Source organism: Colobus angolensis, unplaced genomic scaffold (assembly GCF_000951035.1).
Source record: "Colobus angolensis palliatus isolate OR3802 unplaced genomic scaffold, Cang.pa_1.0 Scaffold22, whole genome shotgun sequence".
Lineage (NCBI taxonomy): Eukaryota > Metazoa > Chordata > Mammalia > Primates > Cercopithecidae > Colobus > Colobus angolensis.
The window spans coordinates 3,823,432-3,846,245 of record NW_012115377.1 but is presented as its reverse complement, the minus strand read 5'-3'; the positions used below and the strand labels follow the sequence as shown (position 1 = coordinate 3,846,245).

The following is a 22,814-nucleotide window of genomic DNA, read 5'->3' as shown; positions in this document are numbered from 1 at the left end:
TATAGGCATGCGCCACCACATCTGGCTAATTTCTGTATTTTTAGTAGAGATGGGGTTTCACTATGTTGGCCAGAGTGGTCTTGAACTGCTGGCCTCAGGTGATCCATCCACCTCAGCCTCCCAAAGCGTTGGGATTACAGGCATGAGCCGCCACACCTGGCCTGCACCCAGATATTTTTTAGATTTTTTTGTAGAGACGGGATCTTGATATATTGCCCAGGCTGGTCTTGAACTTCTGACCTCAAGCCTCAGCCTCGCTAAGTGCCGGGATTACAGGTGTGAGCTACCACGCCGGGAAAAGTAAAGGATTTTAAGATAAAAGGATTATGGCAAATTATTTGGGTGGGTCCAATATAATCACAAGGGTCTTTATAAGAGGGAGACAGAGGATCAGAGTCAGAGAAGAGGTGAGGACAAAAGCAGGAGTCCCAGCAAGTGAGAGAGATTTGAAGATTAATGCTACTGACTCGGCCAGGTACTGTAGCTCACACCTGTAATCCCAGGACTTTGGGAGGCTGAAGCATGAAGATCACTTGAGGCCAGGAGTTTGAGACCACCCTAGGCAACATAGCAAGATGCTGTCTCTATGAAAATTGTTCTAAGAAGTTAGCTGGGTGTGGTGGCACATTGCTGTAGTCCTAGCTCCTTAGGAGGCTGGGAAGGGAGGATAACACAAGCCCAGGAGTTCCAGACTGCAAAGAGCTGTGATCGCACCACTGCACTCCAGTCAGGGCAACACATGGAGACCCTGTCTCTAAAAAAATAAAAATAAAAATAAAAATAAAAAAGCTAGGCGCGGTGGCTCACACCTGTAATCCCAGCACTTTGGGAGGCCGAGGTGGGTGGACCACCTGAGATCAGGAGTTCCAGACCAGCCTGGCCACATGGTGAAACTCTGTCTCTACTAAAAATACAAAAATAAGCCAGGCATGGTGATGGGTGCCTATAATCTCAGCTACTAGGGAGGCTGAGGCAGGAGAATCGCTTGAACCAGGGAGGCGGAGGTTGCAGTGAGCCAAGATCATGCCATTGCACTGCAGCCTGGGCAACAAGAGCGAAACTCCGTCTCAAAAAACAACAACAAAATTAACCATGTGTGGCGGCTGTGTCTATAATCCTAGTTGCTCAGGAGGCTGAGGTGGGAGGCTCACTTGAGCTAAGGAGTTAGAGGTTGCATTGAGCTATAACGGTACCACTGCTCTCCAGTCTAGGAGACAGAGAGAGGGAAACCCTATCTCTTAAAATAATAATTAAAAATAAAAATAAAAACAGGCTGGGCACAGTAGCTCACACTTGTAATCCCATTCACTTTGGAAGACCGAGGTCAGGGGATTGCTGGAGGCCAGAAGTTCAAGACCAGACCAGGCAATAAAGCGAAACCCCATCTCTACAAAAAAATTTTTTTTTTCTTTTGAGGTAGAGTCTCACTCTGTCGCCCAGGCTGGAGTACAGTGGCACAATCTCGGCTCACTGCAAGCTCCACCTCCCGGGTTCACGCCATTCTCCTAACTCAGCCTCCAGAGCAGCTGGGACTACAGGCGCCCGCCACCACACCCGGCTAATTTTTTGTATTTTTAGTAGAGACAGGGTTTCACCGTGTTAGCCAGGATGGTCTCGCTCTCCTGACAGGTGATCCGCCCGCCTCAGCCTCCCAAAGTGCTGGGATTACAGGTGTGAGCCACCGTGCCCGGCCCACAGAAATATTTTTTTAAATTAGCTGAGCTGGCCAGGCGCAGTGGCTCACGCCTGTAATCCCAGCACTTTGGGAGGCTGAGGCAGGCAGATCACTTGAGGTCAGGAGTTCGAGACCAGCCTGGCCAACATGGTGAAACCCCATCTCTACTAAAAATACAAAAATTAGCCAGGTGTGGTGGCAGGCACCTATAATCCCAGCTACTTGGGAGGCTGAGGCAGGAGAATCACTTGAACCCAGGAGGCGGAGATTGCAGTGAGCGGAGGTTGCAGCCAGCCGAGATCGTGTCTCTGCACTCCAGCCTGGGCAACAGAGTGAGACTCCATCTCAAAAAAAAAAAAAAATTGTTTGTACAGTAGCACACAACTGTAGTCCCAGCTACTCAGGAGGCTGAGGTGGGAGGATCACTTGAGCCCAGGAGGTCAAGGCTACAGTGAGCTGAGATCCTGCCACTGCACTCCAGCCTGGGCGACAGAGTGAGACTCCATCTCAAAAAAAAAAAAAAAATTGTTTGTACAGTAGCACACAACTGTAGTCCCAGCTACTCAGGAGGCTGAGGTGGGAGGATCACTTGAGCCCAGGAGGTCAAGGCTACAGTGAGCTATGACGGTGCCACTGCACTTTGGCCTGGGTAACAGAGTATGACCCCATCTCTCTTTTTTGGGGGGTGGGGAGATTGAGTTTTGCTCTTATCACCCAGGCTGGAGTATAATAGCACGATCTTGGCTCTCTACAACCTCTGCCTCCCAGGTTCAAGCGATTCTCCTGCCTCAGCCTCCCAAGTAGCTAGCTACTTAGCTGGGCATGGTGGCGCACACCTGTAGTCCCAGCTACTCAGGAGGTTGAGGCAGGAAAATCGCTTGAACCTGGGAGGCAGAGGTTGCAGATATTTTGTCATAGCAGCCTTAATTTTTTTTTGTTTAAACACAGAGTCTTGCTCTGTCACCCAGGCTGGAATGCAGTGGTGCAATCAAAGCTCACTATAGCCTTGAACTTAGAGATGGGGTTTTACCATGTTGGCCAGGTTGGTCGCAAACTCCTGATCTCAAGTGATCCATCTGCCTTGTCTTTCTATGCACAATGGGTGTGTATCTGTGACTAAGTTCTTTTTTTCTTTTGAGACAGGATCTCACTTTGTTGCCCAGGCTGGAGTACAGTAGTGCAATCTTGGTTCACTACGGCCTCAAACTCCCTAGGCTCAGGCGATCCTCCTGGCTCAGCCTCCTGAGTAAGCTGGAACTACAGGTGCGTGCCACCACACCCAGCTATAATTTTTGTAGCTTTTGGTTGACACGGAGTTTCGCCATGTTTCCCAGTCTGGTCTCGAACTCCTGAGCTCAAGTGATCCTCCCACCTCGGCCTCTCAAAGTGCTGGGATTATAGACATGAGCCACTGTGCCCGGCCTGGGACTACGATCCGGCTGTAGGACTCCCTATCTCTCCATGTCTGTCGTCTCTGGCTGTTCTGGACTAGGTCTGCCTGTGCTGGTGACTTCCTGAGTGTGTAACTGTCCGTGTCTGTCTGTCCCTGTGCCTGTACTTTGTGCTCTTTGTCCCGGTCCGTGGCACCCCCACCATCCACTTTACAGGTGGCTCCCTCTGGTGGTCCACCAGTGACCATCCAGGCCAAATGGACCAAGGGAAAAAAGAGTTAAGAGACGGGGAGGCATTTTATTAACAGACAGACTGTGAATCTTGGCTGCTGCGGAGCGGGGAAGGAGAGATGAGGGCCCAGGCACGATATGGGGGACCAGACACAGTCCAGCCTGGCGGGGACGGACCTGGGGGTCTGCCTTCCCAGGCTGACCACTTATTGTCCACCCATCCCCAACATAATTAGCAGGCAGGATGCCTGGGTTTCTCACAGGGGGTGGGGGCAGGGCCTCTGTCCGGGGACGTCACCCGTTAAACTTCCTCTCTCAGCCACACAGGAAGCTGAGCCGGCTTGGGGCCCAGCAAACACAGGCCCCCAGGACCCCTGGGGAGAGGGCCCCGCTGGGCTGGCCCTGCAGGGACCATGGAATCCAGAGCTGAGTAAGAGTCTCCCCATCCCTCATTCTCTGGTACAAGATTCCCAGGCCAGGCCTGAGCCGGGGCAGAGGGGAGCTGGGGATGGAGCAGGCCCGGGAGGTGCAGTGACCTGCAGGGGCAGGTGGTTGGAATCAGATACTCCACGGGCCTCTGCTATGACCTCCACTCTGGGACAGGCCACTCTCGGTCCCCTCCTGTCTCTCTCTCTATATTCAGCTCCTGTGATTTTGTCTGTAGCTCTGTGGATGCATGTACCCCTCTGAGCTTTGTCCTCGGTATGTCTGACTGATGGCTTCGGGGGGGCACAGGGGGGGCGATCAGGGCAGAGGGGAGGCTGGGTGTTCATGTGAGTGGGTGATCGTGTGTGACTTGTGTCAGCGTGAGGGTGAAGTGCTGGGGTGCCCCATGGCAGAGACTGTGTGTGCAACTGGGCAGGACAGTGTGTCTGCAGCTGATCTCCCTGTCTGTCTCCTTGAGCCCAAGGCTGCATCTTCTGCTTGATATGGGGGCAGAGGAGGAAAGCAGAGATCGCAGGGCTTACAGTAAGTACCTAGGTATCCTGCCCTCCTTCCTCTGATGAGACATGTGGGATCAGCCACCAGGGTTCTATGGGGTCTCACACACAGAGACACATAGACAGCCCACGTAGTTATGCAGCGACACTCATAGCTGTACAGGAAAATATAGACGTCATTCACTTGCTCGGGCACACACACTCACATCTACACAAGAAAATACAGATGTCGTGGCTAGATGCAGTGGCTCATGCCTATAATCCCAGCACTTTGGGAGGTCAAGGTGGGCAGATCACCTGAGGTCAGGAGTTCGAGACCAGCCTGGCCAACATGGCGAAACCCTGTCTCTACTAAAAATACAAAAATTAGCTGGGCATAACGGTAGGCACCTGTAATCCCAGCTACAGGGAGGCTGAGGCAGGAGAATCGCTTGAACCTCCTGGGTGGGGCGGAGGTTGCAGTGAGCCAAGATTGTGCCACTGCACCCCAGCCTGGGTGACAAGAGCAAAACTCCATCTCAAAAAAATTACATAGATAGATAGATAGATAGATAGATAGATGTCATTCACTTAGCTTTAGACTGCACAGGCTGTCCTTTATATCTGTGCAGTTCCACCCCACAGATACAGGGGACAGTCTGGTCTTTTCAGGCAGACAGCAGACAGGATCACACACACACTGCCTGCTCACACAAGCCACGCACTCAGCCACACACCATCACACACAACCACACACACACGGTCACACTTTCTCACTCCATCCTGTACTTGTGTGCACCATTAACACTGCTGCACACACAGCCTCACACAACCACACACTCACAGCCACAAAGCCCCAGAGTCATGCACATGCCGATGCACCTTGTGGCACAGGCACACACAACCACGCTTGTGTGCAAAGTGGCAGACACAACCACACAGGCCTAGAAGCAAGTCTCTGGACCCCTTCTGCATCCCACAGAGGGGGTGCCCCTGCCGTGTTTGATTGGTTCTTCGAAGCGGCCTGCCCCGCCTCCCTGCAGGAGGGTGAGTTGGGAGCCTGGGAGTGAGGGAGTGGGAGGGGAGGGTGGGCCTGGGTCACTGAACTTAGAGGCCTGCTGTCTTCTACAGATCCCCCCATCCTGCGGCAGTTCCCTCCAGACTTCAGCGACCAGGTATTCAAGCTGGCTCCTTGCTCCCCCAGGGCCAGGGCTGGTCCCCCAGGGGGAGGGGACTCTGTTTCTTGGACCTGGAGCCTAGGGAGGCAGTGCCCAATCTCAGTGGCCAAGCAGTCTGCGCTTTTCTTCACCTCCAGGAAGCTATGCAGATGGTGCCTAAATTCTGCTTCCCTTTTGATGTGGAAAGGTACGGAAGGGTGGGGAGATCCAAGGACTCAGGGACTCAGATCTCTCAGGGGCCCCAAGGACTCAACACCTAGAGACTCAGACATCTGGAAACCCATACACTCGAGGACCCTGAGACTCAAAGACTCCGGCGCTCAGAAGCCCTGAGAACTAGGGACCTATATGCATTAGCATCCAGGGATTCAGACACTCAGGGACCCAGAGATCCAGCAACTCAGGGACCCAGGGACCCAGGGACTCAGGGACTCAGGAACACAGAGATTCAGAGACTCAGGGGCTCAGGGACCCAGGGACCCAGGGACTCAGGGACTCGGGGACTCAAGGATTCGGGGACTCAAGGATTCAGGGACTCAGGGATACAGGGACCCAGGGACTCAGGGACTCAAGGATTCAGGGACTCAGGGACACAGGGATCCAGGGACTCAGGGATTAAGGGATCCAAGGACTCAGGAACCCAAAGACTCAGAAACTCAGGGACCCAGGGACTTACGAACCCAGGGACCCAGGGACCCAGGGACTCAGGGACACAGGGACACAGAGACTCAGGGACACAGGGACCCAAGGACCCAGAGACTCAGGGATTCAGGGATTCAGGGACATAAGGATTCAGGGACTTAGGAACCCAAAGACTCAGCAACTCAGGGACCCAGGGACTCAGGAACCCAGGGACCCAGGGACGCAGGGACTCAGGGACCCAAGAACCCAGGGACCCAGGGACTCAGGGATCCAGGGACCCAGAGATCCAGAAACCCAGAGATCCAGGGACTCAGGGACTCAGGAACCCAGGGACCTAGGGACTCAAGGACCCAGGGACTCAGGGACCCAGAGATCCAGGGACCAAGAAGATCCAGGGACCCAGAGATCCAGGGACCCAGAGATCCAGGGACCCAGAGATCCAGGGACTTAGGGACTCAGAGATCCAGGGACCCAGAGATTCAGGGACCCAGGGATTCTGAGACCCAGGGACCCAGGCTTGCAGGGATCCTGACTAGAGACCCATACACTCAAGATCCCAGGAACTTTGTTGGGGAGGGGGGACATCCTCAGACAGCTGGGATGTCCAAGTCTCTCTAACAGCCCTTCCCACTCCAGGGAGCCCCCCAGCCCCGTCGTGCAGCATTTCACCTTCGCCCTCACAGACCTTGCCGGCAACCGCAGATTTGGTTTCTGCCGCCTGCGGGCGGGTACCCAGAGCTGTCTCTGCATCCTCAGGTGCGGGATATGGGGGTTGGATGCGGGGGGGATGGGAAAGGCCGAGGCCTGGGGACACTTCGTGGAAACTGTCTCCTCTCTCCACAGCCACTTGCCCTGGTTCGAGGTGTTTTACAAGCTACTGAACACAGTGGGAGACCTCCTAGCCCAGGACCAGGTGAGACCAGCCCCTCTCTCACTCCGGTGGGAGTCCCAGCCCCCACCCCCCCAACCTCCCAACCCCTCCCTTTCAGATCTCCCAGGCCTGGCAGGGCACACTGTGTCACACCTGTAGTCCCAGCATTTTGGGAGGCTGAGGTGGGAGAATCGCTTGAGCCTGGGAGTTTGAGACCAGCTGGGCAGCATAGTGAGAACCCTGCCTCTACAAAATCTTTTAAAAAATTGGCCGAGTTCGGTGGCTCACACCTGTAATCCCAGCACTTTGGGAGGAAGAGGCGAGCAGATCACCTGAGGTCAGGAGTTCGAGACCGGCCTGACCAAGATGGTGAAACCCCGTCTCTACTAAAAATACCAAAAAAAAATTAGTCGGGTGTGGTGGCACATGCCCGTAATCCCAGCTGCTCGTAGACTGAGGCAGGAGAATCGCTTGAACCCGGGAGGCAGAAGTTGCAGTGAGCCGAGATCACGCCATTGCACTCCAGCTTGGGCAACAAGAGCGAAACTCCGTCTCAAAAAAAAAAAAGAAAAATTAGCCAGACGTGGTGGCGCACACCTGTGGTCCCAGCTACTCAGGAGAGCAAGGTGGGAGGATCGCCTGAGCCCAGGAGTTCGAAGCTATGGTGAGCTATGATCACAGCACTGCACTCCAGCCTGGGACACAGAGCAAGACCCTGGCCCACCAGCCAGGCTAATTTTTTTTTTTTTTTTGTACTTTATAATAGAGACGTGGTTTCACCATGTTTGCCAGGCTGGTCACGGGCTCCTGGCCTCAGGTGATCCGCATGCCTCAGCCTCCCAAAGGGTTGGGATTACAGGCGTGAGCCACCACGCCCGGCCTACAAGAAAACATTTATATTAAAAAATTTTAAACGCCGGACGCGGTGGCTCACGCCTGTAATTGTAGCCCTTTGAGAGGCCGAAGCAGGAGGATCCCTTGAGCCCAGGAGTTCAAGACCAGCCTGGGCGGGTCTCTATTAGAGACCTCTCTAATAGATACCTTGTCTCTATTATTATTATTATTAAATTTCTTTTAAAGAAAGAAAAAAAAACCTCCCAGGCCTGACCTGAGCCCTTGGTCCCTCCCAGACCACTCAAGCTTACTTAAAGCCCTCGGAATCCCCAATCCCCACATCTGGCTCAGCCACCCCCGCCCCTCCACGTCCCACCCAGGTCTCCGAGGCAGAGGAACTTCTTCAAAATCTGTTTCAGCAGTCCCTGTCTGGGCCCCAGGCCTCAGTGGGGCTGGAGCTGGTGAGTAGCTCCCATTCCCTGGACGCTGGAACTTAGGTGGATGGGAAGGCTGCGCCCCAGCCCTGATGACCACAGAATCGTGCCTCTTCCCCAGGGCAGCGGAGTGACCGTCTCCAGCGGGCAGGGTATCCCTCCCCCTACCCCGGGAAATAGCAAGCCGGTGAGCGGGGCTCGGGGACCCTGGAAGGTCGAGGGTCCAGATGAGGCCAGCCTCCTGATTGATCCCCCTGCCAATACCCCCACCAGCTGTCCTGCTTCGTGGCCCCGGACTCCGGCCGCCTGCCATCCATCCCTGAGAACGTGAGTGGGGACCCGGGAGGGGTCTCTGGGGATGGGAACAGGTCCCGAAACCCGGACCGGGGATGCAAGATCCAGGGGCCAGTCCACGCCCAGCGCATCTCTCTGATTCTCAGAGGAACCTAACGGAGCTGGTGGTGGCCGTGACTGACGAGAACATCGTGGCGCTGTTCGCGGCGCTCCTGGCGGAGAGAAGAGTCCTGCTCACCGCCAGCAAACTTAGCACAGTGAGGCGGGGCCCGCCGGGCCGGGGTGGGAGCAGGGTCTGGCTCCGCCCCTGGGGGCGGGACAACGGGGCTGATTCCTGGCTCTAACCCGATTGCGCGAGACCTGAGGGCGAAGCGCTGGCCCCGCCCCTTCGAAGGTCTCGGAGAGTTGAATTCTGGCCCCGCCCTCGTGGGAGGGGGCTGCGTTCAGCTCCTCCTTTTTGGGAGTACTGTGCTCAGGTTGCACCTACTATGGGCCACAACAGGTCTGGCTCCACCTCTCCGGACCCTCAGGTACACTGAGAACTAGGGACCTATACACATGGGGACCCAGGGACCCAGGGACTCAGGGACTCAGAGATCCAGGGACCCAGGGACCCGAATACCGAGGGACCTAGAAACACAGGGACTCAGATAACAACTAGAAACTCATACTCCCAGGGACCCCGAGACCCAGGGTCAAAGGCAGAGTTGGAGACTGGCTCCACCCCTAGGGGCGGGGCCACATGATTGCATTCCAGCTCCACCTCTTTGGGTGGGGTTAGGTCGTGGCTCCACCCCTAGGGGCGGGACAAGGGCGGGCTACATCATAGCTCCACCTATTTCGGGGTGGAGTGCGTGGAGGCTCAGTCCTTGCTCCACCCGTATGCGGGAAGACTCAGGGGTGTTGCCTATTAACTGCGCCCCGTAGAGAGAGGGATCAGGACAGGATGAGTCCTGGCTTCACCTGCTTAAAGCACTGTTAAGTAGCCAAATTCCTGGTCTCCACATGATTTCTAAAAGGGTTCGAGTTGTCACTCATTACCCAGCAGTGGACGGGAAGGGGGAACAGGAGACTGGGGAGGTGGGAAATGCAGCTGGAAGAGACCCCCGCGCTAGAGGGTCCAGGCCATGATTTCACGCCCCGCCATCGCCCCCCAGCTGACCTCGTGCGTCCACGCGTCCTGCGCTCTCCTGTACCCCATGCGCTGGGAGCACGTGCTGATCCCCACGCTGCCCCCACACCTGCTGGACTACTGCTGGTGAGCGAGGGAAGCTGGGAGGGGCAGGGCCTGGGGGCAGGCCCTGGAGGCGGTGCCTGCATGACCCCGTCCCCTCGGTCCGCAGCGCGCCCATGCCCTACCTCATTGGAGTGCACGCCAGTCTCGCCGAGGTGAGCGCGTATCCACCCAGACGGCGGGGATGTGAGGGTTCCCCCTCCCTCTAAATCCCCAGATGCCCTCCTCTGCCAAGGACTCTCGGACTCTGAGCGGCCGGCCCCGCTTTTCCGCAGAGAGTACGAGAAAAAGCTCTGGAGGACGTCGTGGTGCTGAACGTCGACGCCAATACCTTGGAGACAACATTTAACGATGTGCAGGCGCTGCCTCCAGACGTGGTCGGTGTCGCCCCTCCCACCTTCCTGCCCCGGGAGGCGAGGGCTCCACACCTGCCCACTCAGGGCCACTCCCTTGTGCTTCAGGTGTCCCTGCTGAGGCTCCGACTCAGGAAGGTCGCCCTGGCCCCCGGGGAAGGGGTGTCCCGTCTCTTCCTCAAAGCGCAGGCCCTGCTCTTCGGGGGGTACCGCGATGCACTCGTCTGCAGCCCGGTGAGCAGCGGGGCCCTTGCGGGAGAGGTCTCTGGGTTCCTGAATGAATCGTAATATAATGATAGGTACGGTAGATGGCCTGACGCAGTGGCTCACGCCTGTAATCCCAACACTTTGGGAGGCCGAGATGGGAGAATTGCTTGAGCCCAGAAGTTCAAGACCAGCCTGAGCAACACAGTGAGACCCCCCCCATCTGTTGTTTGTTTGTTTGTTTGTTTGTTTGTTTTTGAGACAGAGTTTCACTCTGTTGCCCAGGCTGGAGTGCAGTGGCATGATCTCGGCTGACTGCAACCTCCACCTCCGGGGTTCAAGCGATTCTCCCGCCTCAGACTCCCGAATAACTGGGACTACAGGTGCGCACCACCACGCCCAGCTAATTTTTGTAGTTTTAGTAAAAATGGGGTTTCTCCATGTTGGCCAGGCTGGTCTCGAACTCCTGACCTGAGGTGATCTGCCCACATTGGGCTCCCAAAGTTCTGAAATTATAGATGTGAGCCACCATGCCCGGCGACCGTCTCTATTTTTTTAATTAAAAAAATAATGATAGGTAGCATTAATGGAGTGCTTACTTTGTGCCTCTGTTTGCCCCTCTGTAAAATGGGACCCCAATAGTGCCACCCAAAAGGATATTAGAATCAGTGAATCAGCATCTTCCCAGCACTTTGAATCGTACCTGGCATACAGCAAGCACTCAATAAATGCTAGCTCCTACTGCTGCTATTATCTCATTTAATGCTCATGACATTTTGAGATGGATACTGCAGTAGTCCCATTTTCCATATGAGGAAACCAAGGCTTTGGAGCAGTCCCACAGTGGGTGAATGTTGAAGCCAGGGCCTCGATCTCTGAAGCGCCCTCCCCTGTTTTTCACAACCAAGCTATAAAATCGTTGGGGCAGGGGGTCCCAGTATCACTTGAGCATCTGACGTTCTTGTCATCTCTGCATCCCAAATCTCCACACAGACCACCCACTTCCTCTGTCTCCGCCCTAGTCTGGACCCTGTCATTGTTTGCCTAAAATTAATGCACTGATCTCTCCCCCGGGACTCCTCCGCAAGCAGCCTTCTTCTTTCTTTCTTTTTTTTTTTTTTTTGAGACAGAGTCTTGCTCTCTTGCCCAGGCTGGAGTGCAGTGGCACAATCTCAGCTCACTGCAACCTCCGCCTCCCAGGTTCAAGCAATTCTCCTGCCTCAGCCTCCCAAATAGCTGAGATTACAGGCATGCGCCACCACACTGGCTAATTTTTGTATTTTTAGTACAGATGGGGTTTCACCATGTTAGCCAGGCTGGTCTCAAACTCCAGACCTCAGGTGACCCACCCACCTCGTCCTCCCAGAGTGCTGGAATTACAGGTGTGATCCACCGCACCCGGCCCCCTGCAAGCAGGTTTCTGCTTTATCTCCCAGAGTCTGTCCTCCCCGCAGTGACCAGAGGTCACCTGTGAACACCTAAGTCAGATCATTTCCCTCCCCTGCCCACAGCCCTGCAGGTCTTCCACCTTACTCAAGATAAACACTTAAATCAGCCGGGTGGGTGACTCACCCTGTAATCCCTGCACTTTGAGAGGCCAAGGTGGGTGGATTGCTTGAGCTCAGGAGTTTGGACCAGTGTGGGAAACATAGTGAGACCCTGTCTCTACAAAAACTGCAAAAATTAGCCGGGCATAGTGGCGTACACCTGTAGTCCCAGCGACTTGAGAGGCTGAGGTGGGAGGATCACTTGAGCTCAGGAGGCAGAGGCTGCAGTGAACCAAGATCACATCACTGCACTCCAGCATGGGTGACACAGTGAGACCCTGACTTTACAAAAAATTTAAAACTAGCTGGGAGTGGTGGCACGTGCCTGTAGTCCCAGCTACTCAGGAGGCTGAGGCAGGAGAATCGTTTGAACCCTGGAGGCGGAGGTTGCAGTGAGCTGAGATTGTGCCACTGCATCCCAGCCAGGCGAGAGAGTGAGACTCTGTCTCAAAAAAAAACAAAACAAACAAACAAACAAACCAAACAACAACAAAACAGCTTAAGTCCTCCCTGCCATCCATGAGGCCCCACACAGGGTCAGACACACAGCAAGTGCCTAATCAATGTTTGCTACATAAATATATAGTAGAATGAGGGAGGGCCAGGAACACCCCAGGGAGCTCAGAACTCCAACGCTTCTTCCAGGGCCAGCCAGTGACCTTCAATGAGGAAGCCTTCTTGGCCCAGAAGCCTGGGGCACCTCTGCAGGCCTTCCACCGGCGGGCTGTGCACCTGCAGCTGTTCAAACAGGTATGCCAGAGCCCTGAGGGTCCAGCTGGGGCTGGAGGTGGACTGCTGAGACCCTGAGGGCTTGTCTGAACTGGCAGGGTTGAGGGCAGACTCCTGGGTCCCTGAGGGTATGGCTGTAGACGGTCCAGCAGGATCCCCTCCTCCAGGGTTCCCAAGTGGGGAAGGACTGAACTCCTGGATTCCTAAAGATGGGAGCCCCCGGCTGTCACGGTGGCTCATGCCTGTAATCCCAGCACTTTGGGAGGCCGAGGCAGGCGGATCACAAGGTCAGGAGTTCGAGACCAGCCTGACCAACATAGTGAAACCCCATCTCTACTAAAAATTAAAAAATTAGCTGGGCGTGATGGGTTGCACCTGTAATTCCAGTTCAGGAGGCTGAGGCAGGAGAATCGCATGAACCCGGGAGGCAGAGGTTGCAGTGAGCCGAGATCATGCCACTGCACTCCAGCCTGGATGACAGAACGAGACTCTGTCTCAAACAAAACAAAACAAAACAAAAACATGGGAGCCCCCAACTCCTGGGTTCCTGGAGGACAAGACCTACTCCTAGGTCCCTGAGAGAAATCAGGGTGGAACCAAATTCCCAGGTCCCTAAGCGGGTATCTTTCTGGGACTGGGGTGGTGGCCCGAGCTGGACTCCAGAGGGGACGCGTCCTGACTGTGAAATCCCAGGATTTCCTGAGTCCTAGGGATATGGGGGGAGGGGTGGCAGGTGGGGCTGGACTGCTAGGCCCCTGGGAGAAGGTAGTTTGGACCACAAGATCCCTAAAGATGGGGTCAACCTACTCTTGGCTCACTGAGAGCGGGTGGGTAGGTCTAGAGGAGGCAGAAATCAATTTCTGGGTCCCTGAAAGGGGCGGGGCTTGGTCCCTGGGGACAGGTCCTGACTTGGGGAGAGAGGAGAAGGTGGGATCTCTGGTTCCTAAAGTGGGCTCTGGTCTAGGGGCAGTGGTTCACGCCTATAATCTCAGCACTTTGGGAGCCCAGGGCAGGCAGATCACCTGAGGTCAGGAGTTCAAAACCAGCCTGGCCAACACAGGGAAACCCTGTCTCTACAAACAATATAAAAGTTAGCTGGACATGGTGGTACACACCTTTAATCCCAGTTACTGGGAGGTTGAGGCAGGAGAATCACTTAAACCGGGGAGGCAGAGCTTGCAGTGAGCTGAGATCGTGCCACTGCACTCCAGCCTGGGTGACAGAGTGAGACTCCATCTCAAAAAAAATAATAAAAAATAAAGTGGGCTCCAGTTTCCCAGGTGCTTGGGGGTGGGCAGGTTGGAGGCCAGAGATGGCTTCTACATCTTGATAGCAGGCAGGCTGCGAAGTGCTGGCATTCAGATGTGTCTCCTGCTGCTTCTGATTTACTATCCCCCACCCCAGTTCATCGAAGCCCGACTGGAGAAGCTCAACAATGGGGAGGGCTTCTCAGATCAATTCGAGCAGGAGATCACCAGCTGCGGGGCCTCCTCAGGTGAGCCCTGAGTCCAGCCCCCAGGTCCCCCCCACCCACCAGCACCCCCAGCCTCAGCCAGCCTTTGGTGACCACCACACTCTCTCCTTACCCCAGGGACCGTTCGATCCTATCAGCTCTGGGCAGACAATCTAAAGGTAAGACCATCAAAACAATAGGCCTTGGCTTAGGCCTGTAAACCCAACACATTGGGAGGTGGAGACAGGATTGCTGAGACCAGAAGTTTGAGATCAGCCAGGACAACATGGCGAAACCCTATCTCTACTAAATTAAAAAAAAAAAAAGAAAGCAAAAATTCGCTAGGTGTGGCTGTAGTCCCAGCTACTCGGGAGGCTAACGTGGAAGGATGGCTTGAGCCCCAGGAGGTGGAGGTTGTAGTGAGCTGAGATTGTGCCACTGCACTCCAGCCTGGGTGACAGAGCAAGACCCTGTCTCAAAAACTGCTTTTTGGCTGGGCACGGTGGCTCACGCCTGTAATCCCAGCACTTTGGGAGGCTGAGGCAGGCGAATTGCCTGGGATCAGGAGTTTGAGGCTGTGGCGGGCAGATCACAAGGTCAGGAGATCAAGACCATCCTGGCCAACATGATGAAATGCTATCTCTACTAAAAATACAAAAATTAGTCGGGCGTGGTGGCAGGCAACTGTAGTCCCAGCTACTCGGGAAGTGGAGGCAGAAGAATCGCTTGAACCCGGGACGCGGAGGTTGCAGTGAGCCGAGATGGCACCACTGCACTCCAGCCTGGGTGACAGAGTGAGACTGCATTTCAGCAAAAACAAACAAACAAACAAACAAAAAACCTCTGTTCTTTGAGACTCCATCTCAAGAAACAAAAACAAACAAACAAAAAACACTTAAGTGTGTCTCACTGGCTTAATTTAATTCCACAACAGTCAGCAGGTAGGGTCATGACTACGATCATGTTCATTTATAGAGGCGAAAAAATGGAGATTCAGAGAGGGAAAGGGGCTTGATCAGCATCACACAACCTGCGATAGGGAGGTGGGATCTGGCCCCAGCCCCTCCCACTTGGTGTCTCCTCTCCTGCAGAAAGGTGGTGGTGCCCTCCTGCACTCAGTCAAGGCCAAGACCCAACCAGCAGTCAAGAACATGTACCGCTCGGTGAGGCTGAGCTGGACAGGCCACTCTCGCTGGGGTGACGAGGGGGAGGGGACGGAGGACACTTTGTCCTCCCAAGGATGGAGTATTTTGACCCTGGCAGACACTTTAAACACAAATGATTTAATCAGAACTGAACCAGCAGTTAAACCCTTAACAACTCTTCCCCCTTTTATTTTTTTATTTATTATCCTCATTTTTGTTGGAATCCTACCCCCCAACCCCCCTGTAAAATTGACAGCCAAGATTCACTGGCAAACATTCTTTGTCCTTGGATGCCACAATTCCAGGTTCTGCCTTTTTTCTCCCAAGCTCAGAAATTTCCTGGGGCCAGTTTTTGCAGCTCAAAATTGTCCATGCGATTTTATTCTTCACCGCTTTGAGACAGGAACACCTTGCCCTGTTTTGCCATTCCACATTTTATTTGGGGATGACTTCCTCCAGGAATACTAATTTTATATTAGTAAAGGGGTGATAGTTTGCATTGACTTCTTAGGTGGTGTATGGCGGGTGGTGAACATATTTGAGACACGCAGATGGCAAAATAAAGCTATCTTAGGGGACAGAAGGCTGAGCTCTCAAATGCCCAGGATCCCACCACCCTCGGGTAATTCTCTCTCCACTGCTTTATAGGCCAAGAGTGGCTTGAAGGGGGTGCAGAGCCTTCTAATGTATAAGGTAAGACCAACCAGCCAGGTTCAGTGGCTCACCCCTGTAATCCTGGCACTTTGAGAGGCCGAGGCAGGAGGACCGCTTGAGTCCAGGAGTTTGAGACCAGCTTGGGTAATATAGTGGGACCTTGTCTCCACAAAAAAAAATTTTAAATTAGCTGAGTATGGATTGCTTGAGTCCAGAAGGCGGAGGTTGCAGTAAGCTGAGACAGCACCACTGCACACCAGACTGGGTGACAGAGAAAGACCCTGTTTCAAAAAAAAGAAGACTGGCTGGGCGCAGTGGCACCCTCCTGTAACCCTAGCACTTTGGGAAGCTAAGGAGGGCCGATCGCTTGAGGTCAGGAGTTTGAGACCAGCCTGCCCAACATAGAGAAATCCTGGCCGGGCGCGGTGGCTCAAGCCTGTAATCCCAGCACTTTGGGAGGCCGAGACGGGTGGATCACGAGGTCAGGAGATCGAGACCATCCTGGCTAACACGGTGAAACCCCGTCTCTACTAAAAATACAAAAAATTAGCCGGGCGAGGTGGCGGCGCCTGTAGTCCCAGCTACTTGGGAGGCTGAGGCAGGAGAATGGCGTGAACCCGGGAGGCGGAGCTTGCAGTGAGCTGAGATCCGGCCACTGTACTCCAGCCCGGGCGACAGAGCAAGACTCCGTCTCAAAAAAAAAAAAAAGAGAAATCCTGTCTCTACTAAAAAAAATACAAAAATTAGCCAGCCGTGGTGGTGGGCACCTGTAATCCTAGCTACTCAGGAGGCTGAGGCACGAGTATTGCTGGAACCCAGGAGGTCGAGGGCAGTGAACCGGGATCGTGCCACTGCACTCCAGCCTGGGTGATAGAGAGAAACTCTGTCTCAAAAAAAAAAAGAAGAAGAAGAAGAAGACTGGCCGGGCGTGGTGGCTCACGCCTGTAATCGCAGCACTTTGGGAGGCCGAGGTAGGTGGATCACTTGAGATCAGCAGTTTGAGACCAGCCTAACCAACATGGTGAAACCCCATCTCTACTAAAAATACAGAATTAGCTGGGCATGGTGGTGTATGCCAGCTACTTGGGAAGCTGAGGCACGAGAACCGCTTGAACCTGGGAGGCAGAGGTTGCAGTGAGCCAAGATTGCACCATGCACTCCAGCCTGGGCAACATGAGTGAAGCTTCATTTAAAAAAAAAAAAAAAAAAAAAAAAAGGCCAGGCGCGGTGGCTCACTCCTGTAATGTCAGCACTTTGGGAGGCCAAGTCTTCAAAAAAAAAAAAAAAAAAAAGACTAACTAAAGACCAATGGTAGGGGGTGATGGGGAGACTTCATGGCAGAGGTTCCCAGTTCATGCATTCTCTTCCTAGGATGGGGACTCTATCTTACAGAGGGGGGGCTCTCTGAGGGCCCCAGCCCTCACCAGTCGCTCAGACCGCCTGCAGCAACGCCTCCCAATCACTCGGCACTTTGGACAGGTGAGAGCGCCCCCTTCCCCCATGCACACACCTGGAATTATCACTGAATCCTCCATCCATCCCAGTCCCCATCCAGACATCTCACCTCCTTCTTCAACTTCCCTAATATGTGGCACCCACTTCACACTCACCCTCCTTCAGCAAGCCTCAGCCCCCTGATTCTGCAGTCTCCTGAGGTCCTATCACCCCCACCCTTTGCAGAACCGGCCCCTTCGCCCCAGCAGGAGACGCCAGCTGGAAGAGGGACCTTCCGAGCCCCCAGGGGTGGGGTAAGGCTAAAAGGGAACAGCAGTGTTGAAAGTGGGAGGCCAGGACTGATGGGGAAGAGGGTCCCCGAACTCCAGAGCAGCCTGACCAGGGCTGGGGGGGTCTCGGGCAAATATCTGAGTCTGCCCATCCTCACCCAGGACACCCCCCCTGAGTCCTGAGGATGAGGGGTGCCCATGGGCAGAAGAAGCTCTGGACAGCAGCTTCTTAGGGTCTGGAGAAGAACTGGATTTGTTGAGTGAGATTCTGGACAGTCTTAGCGTGGGAGCCAAGAGTGCAGGCAGCCTGAGACCGAGCCAGAGTTTAGACTGCTGTCACAGAGGAGACCTGGACAGCTGCTTCAGCCTGGTGAGAGCCTCGCCCACTCCCCCAACCCCGCCCCAAGTCTTCCCCTAATGGTCCATCCAACTTGCCAGCCCCTCTGCCATCTAAAAGCCACAACTTCCCTATCCATCCCACCTAGCCTAACATACCAAGATGGCAACCAGACGATAAGAAACTACCAGAGCCAGAGGCCCAGCCCCTGTCCCTGCCATCCCTGCAAAACACCTCATCTTTGGATGCCACCAGCTCTTCAAAGGACCCCAGGTCCCAGCTAATACCCTCAGAGTCCGACCAAGAAGTCATCTCTCCATCCCAGTCCTCAACAGCTTCTGCAGACCCAAGCAGCCGAGGGGACCCCGAACCCTCTCCTCTCCCAGAGCCCCTAATTCTTCATCTCGCCCCTTCCCACAAGGCAGCTGAAGATTCTAGAACCCAGGAAAACCCCGCTTCCTGCTTCTCCACTGCACCCACTGAGCCCAGCCCTCCAGAAAGCCCCCAAATTCTGGCCCCCACAAAGCCCAACTTTGATATAGCCTGGACGTCCCAGCCCCTTGATCCTTCCTCAGACCCCAGTTCTCTGGAGGACCCCAGAGCCCGGTCTCCCAAGGCCCTGCTAGCAGAGCACGCTCACCTCCAGCCACTCGAGGAACCAGGAGCCCTGACTTCCCCTGCTACATCCACCAGCAACTGGCAAAACCTCCAGCCCAGCAGCCGGCCCAGAGTCGCTGATCTTAAGAAGTGCTTTGAGGGTTAAGAATCAGGGATCCGGGAGAGACCCCAGTCCCTCAGTAAAGCCACAAGAGTCCAAAGCTGGTTTTTTCCTGGTGAATTTCTCTGGTGCCCTCATTCTGCTCAGAAATCCATCCCACTCACCTCTGTCTTCCAAGGGCAGCCTCTCTAACTGACTCATAGCGGGGAATTCCAGGAAGCCTCCTGCTCCTCTAGAATCCCAGCAACCTTACAGTTCCTCTCGGCATTCATGACTTCCATCTCAGCTAATGCTCCCACCAGCTCAAACACACCAATAAAGCTTTTATTACATCTTACTACTAATTTTATATACATATATAAAAGTGAATAGCCCCATCCTCTCCTGACCTCAGGGGCAGAGTCTTGAAGTACCTTCTTCCCTGCTATTCTTAAGCACTGGGTGGATCTGACTGCCCGGAGAGGGCACTGCCTTTCCCCAAGGTCATACAGCAATGAAGGGAGACAGATGCAGGAGAGGGGACCTAGATGGGCAGGCAGCCCCGCACCTTCTCCTTGGAGTCCTGAGGGGCCCGGGCCTCAGCTGCATGGGAGAACTGAAAGAAAGGAGAGGGGGCTGTGGAGCCTGCAGGACACACAGAGAAAAGTTGGTTCCGCAAGCGGGGAGGTGGGTCCCGAGCCCCAGCACCCTGAGCTGCAGGCACAGCCAAGCAGAGGCAACATGCTGCACAGAGCCCACCAGGTGGGTGCCCCCAGCCTCTCCCCACAAGTCCTCCTGAGCCATCAGAGGCTGGTGTCTCGGTGGCAGCTGCAGTGTACAAGCCAGCACCCCGCAGTCCTGGGCAGTATTGGTGACTGCAGCAGGCCCCAGCGTTCAGATGAGCCGCTCTTCCGGCGGCAACTTGAGGTTGGGGGTCGGTGGCACACGGGCACCCACCTGCTCCTCGCTGCTGGGCCGGTAGGTGCCCTCCGTCTGCCGCTTCTCCCGAAGCTTCCACACCAGCAGTGCCAGCCCCACAGCCAGGAGCAAGATGGCCAGGATGGAGAAGACCACAATGATAGCAGTGATGGCCCCCTGAGACTTCAGAGAGGGGACAGGTGTGAATCACCCGGCCTGGGTAGCCTGTCCACCTCCACCTGAATTGCACCCCCCTCATCACCCCCCAGCCCACAACACACACATATATCTGCCACTTTTGGTAATCTGAGCCCCACACTGGGTCTTCCTGGATCCCTACCTACCTTATCTGGGGTGCTAAGGCTCCCCCTCACCTGCCATGTCTGGGACACCCCTCACAAGCACCTGCCATGTCTGGGACTTGGGCTATTTTTTTTTTTTTTTTTTTTTTTGAGACAGAGTCTTGCTCTGTCACCCAGGTTGGAGTGCAGTGTCACGATCTCAGCTCCCTGCAACCTCCGCCTCCTGGCCTCAAGTGATTATCCCTGCCTCAGCCTCCCGAGTAGCTAGGATTACACACGTGCGCCACCCTGCCTGGCTAATTTTTTGTATTTTTAGTAGAGATGGGGTTTCACCATGTTGGCCAGGCTGGTCTCAAACTCCTGACCTCACGATCTGCCTGCCCCGGCCTCCCAAGGTGCTAGGATTACATGTGTGAGCCACCGTGCCCAGCCGGGACTCCTGCTTTCATCATATCTACCAAGTCTGAGCTCCTTGCTTCCCCACCCACCTGAGAGGCATATGGGGTTCCTGAGCCCCCACATCTGACAGCTACAGTATTCCTGCCTACTCCCTCTAGGGTCTCCTAGTCTTCCTGGTCTAAGACTTCAGGTCTCTCCTACTTAGAGCTCTCCAAAGCCACCCTGACCTGCCACCTCTGGGGGAAGGGGGTGTCCAGTCCTCTCTACATGCTATATGTGTGACCCCTGGATAACATCCTTGCTGCCATCTTCCCACATATACCTCCAACTCACCAAGTTGCCATTGGAGCTGGAGCTGGTGGGTGAAGGCACAACAGTGTTATTGTCATTTGCAGAAGGGGTCAATACTGTGGAGGCTGAAGGCAGAGAATAAATCAGTCTCCATCTTTCTCTCCCATCCCCGCCCATGGGCACCTGCTTTGGGCATTCCCCTTCACCTCCCCACAGCAAGTCCCAGTTCAAACTCTGCCTTTCATTCGCACAGAGACAGTGGGCGCCTTGCAAGCAGGACCTGTCCCTCGGGTGTTTGCTCCTCTGGACACCCCCCAACCCAGCCCAGCAGAGCCCAGTAGGGTGTCCGGAAGTCCAACCCTCCCCCACTCACCACCTGGCCCTGGGCCCTTAAGGATCTGGGCGGGCCTAGCTTTTCCCTGGACTGTCTGACTCACACCTCCCCCCAGGCTCCCAAAACAAATCTATGACTGAATGGCTGGGGTCTACACCTTCAGCCAACCGGGTCCACCGGGCTTGGCAGGCCTCCTCCCAGCTCCCAGTTCACCCAAAACACCTGCACTATGCCAGGACTCAGGTCCACAGCCCTTACCTCCCACCAAGTCCTACTTAGGAGCCTCCACTACCACACACAATTCCACCTCGCTCAGGAACTCAGGTCTCCTAGACCAACTCCCAGGGTCCAAGGAAGAAACTAGAAATCTTAATCTCCCTGAGCCCTAACCCTGTAGACCCCTCCCCAAGGTATTTCTTACCCGCTTCCCAATTCTTGACCCTCTCTGTGCCCCAGATACCCAGCGCTTCTAAGCCACGTCCCCAGCAGAGATCCAGGAATCCGGACCCCTCCCCCCAGAGCTCTCAGCTGGTACCTACTTTGCCCCCAGACTCGGCCCCAGCGGGCCAGCAGGAACGGCAGGCCCAGCACCAGGAGCAGCCCCAGCCCGGGGTTCGCCATGGGCTGGGTGGCGGGTTGGCAGCGCCGAGGAAGGGGCTTCACGCGCGCGCCCCTCCTACCGCATCTCCGGCCAGGGGCACCTGCGACGGGGCACCTGGGGGCAGGAGAAGGAGAGAGGCCTGGGCATTGGGATCGGGGTCTGGACCCGGGCGCAGGCCCACAGGAGAAACAACTGGCGCCAGGGCACCCATGAGTCCCGCCCCGCCCCAGCCGCCAGAGGTCAGCGATTAAAGATTAACTCCCGGGAGCGCGTTCCTGGGCTGGGGAAAGGAAGGGGACGGGACGGGTAGGGTGGACGGGCGAGGGCGCAGGCCTAGCGGTGCGTCCTGCTTTCCTACCTGGCCCGGGCGTCTTTGACCTAGCTCAGGTTCCTGGTCCGTGCCTCTCCCTCGAACCCTCGGTCCGTCGGTCGGTCTTTGGGTCCGATCCCACCGGCTCCGCCCGCTCACGTGACCCGGAAAGTTTAGTCACTCACCTGGGAGGAGAGCGCACTTCCGGCTTGTGCACCTGAGCCTCGATAAGAGGGCGGAGCCAAGAAGGGGGCGGGGCCGCGCTGCGGGCGCACCTGTAACTGGACCCCAGTCCCTTAACGGGGATGCGGGGAGGGAGTCCGCGGAAGCAAGCAGGTGTGAGGGGAACCTCACACCTGCATTGCGAGCCATGTGTAGGAGCGCACAGGTGTGGAGACGCACGGGGTATGTATGTACCCGTGCACGAGGCACTCCTGCCTAGGCCAGACTTGGATGGGTGAGCGCTCAATGAGAAAAAACACCTGCCCAGGCGCAATGGCTCACACCTGTAATCCCAACACTTTGAGAGGCTGAGGCAAGAGGATCGCTTGAGGCCAGGAGTCCGAGACCAGCCTGGGCAACACAGCGAGGCCTCATTCTCTACCAAAAAAAAAAAAAAAGAAGAAGAAGAAGAAGAAGAAAATAAGCCCGGGACTGTGGCGTGATCCTGTAATCCCAGCGCTTTGAAAGACCAAAGCAAGAGAATCACTTGAGGCCAGGAGTTCGAGATCAGCCTGGCCCACATAGGGAGCCCCATCTTTACAAAAGAATAAGAAAATTAGCCGGATGTGATGGCACGCACCTGTAGTCCCAGCTACTTGGGAGGCTGAGGTGGGAGGATGGATTGAGCCCAGGAGTGGAGGTTACAGTGAGTGAGCTATGATTGTACCACTGTACTCCAGCCTGGGTGACAAAGTGAGACCCTGTCTCTTAAAAAATTTTTAAAAGATAAAACACCTGTACGGTTAACACCTGTGTGGAATCAAACCTGTACAGAAGACAACTGCACAGGCATTCACATATAAGAACACTCAGAAGGCCGGGCGCGGTGGCTCAAGCCTGTAATCCCAGCACTTTGGGAGGCCGAGACGGGTGGATCACGAGGTCAGGAG

At 55.2% G+C, this 22,814-nt stretch overlaps 2 protein-coding genes across 3 annotated transcripts; one reads left to right on the top strand and one right to left on the bottom strand.

Annotated features, from left to right (window-relative positions):
- Nucleotides 1–3,597: 3,597 nt before the first annotated feature.
- Nucleotides 3,598–18,908, top strand: DENND1C (DENN/MADD domain containing 1C). Of its 2 annotated transcripts, XM_011943530.1 has the most exons (23): nucleotides 3,598–3,727; nucleotides 5,200–5,264; nucleotides 5,349–5,392; nucleotides 5,533–5,582; nucleotides 6,674–6,793; nucleotides 6,881–6,950; nucleotides 8,123–8,203; nucleotides 8,298–8,363; nucleotides 8,450–8,503; nucleotides 8,617–8,727; nucleotides 9,628–9,728; nucleotides 9,814–9,859; nucleotides 9,980–10,081; nucleotides 10,166–10,291; nucleotides 12,454–12,558; nucleotides 13,942–14,032; nucleotides 14,129–14,169; nucleotides 15,082–15,153; nucleotides 15,784–15,828; nucleotides 17,161–17,268; nucleotides 17,470–17,537; nucleotides 17,676–17,883; nucleotides 17,999–18,908. In XM_011943530.1, exons 1-23 carry the CDS (start codon nucleotides 3,711–3,713, stop codon nucleotides 18,611–18,613), a joined length of 2,406 nt encoding a protein of 801 aa, XP_011798920.1. In that variant the 5' UTR covers nucleotides 3,598–3,710; the 3' UTR covers nucleotides 18,614–18,908. The 2 variants fall into 2 exon arrangements, with proteins under 2 accessions (XP_011798920.1, XP_011798921.1); XM_011943531.1 differs by lacking the exons at nucleotides 5,200–5,264; nucleotides 5,349–5,392.
- CRB3 (crumbs family member 3) lies at nucleotides 18,896–21,861 on the bottom strand. The gene is made up of 5 exons (XM_011943532.1): nucleotides 21,751–21,861; nucleotides 21,331–21,506; nucleotides 20,500–20,573; nucleotides 19,505–19,648; nucleotides 18,896–19,163 (listed from the first exon to the last, which is right to left on the bottom strand). Exons 2-5 carry the CDS (start codon nucleotides 21,410–21,412, stop codon nucleotides 19,092–19,094), a joined length of 372 nt encoding a protein of 123 aa, XP_011798922.1. The 5' UTR covers nucleotides 21,413–21,506; nucleotides 21,751–21,861; the 3' UTR covers nucleotides 18,896–19,091.
- Between the last annotated feature and the right edge of the window lie 953 nt (nucleotides 21,862–22,814).

Bases quoted from the DNA above. Each gene is read 5' to 3' on its own strand.
- CRB3 (XM_011943532.1), bottom strand. From the start codon at position 21,412: ATGGCGAACCCCGGGCTGGGGCTGCTCCTGGTGCTGGGCCTGCCGTTC. The intron at 19,649-20,499 runs GTGAGTTGGAGG...CCCTCTCTGAAG, and splicing joins CCAGCTCCAATGGCAACTTG to TCTCAGGGGGCCATCACTGC. The intron at 19,164-19,504 runs GTGGGTGCCCGT...CCTTTCTTTCAG, and splicing joins GGCCCAGCAGCGAGGAGCAG to TTCTCCCATGCAGCTGAGGC.
- DENND1C (XM_011943530.1), top strand. The intron at 9,729-9,813 runs GTGAGCGAGGGA...CTCGGTCCGCAG, and splicing joins CACCTGCTGGACTACTGCTG to CGCGCCCATGCCCTACCTCA. The intron at 17,538-17,675 runs GTAAGGCTAAAA...ATCCTCACCCAG, and splicing joins TCCGAGCCCCCAGGGGTGGG to GACACCCCCCCTGAGTCCTG.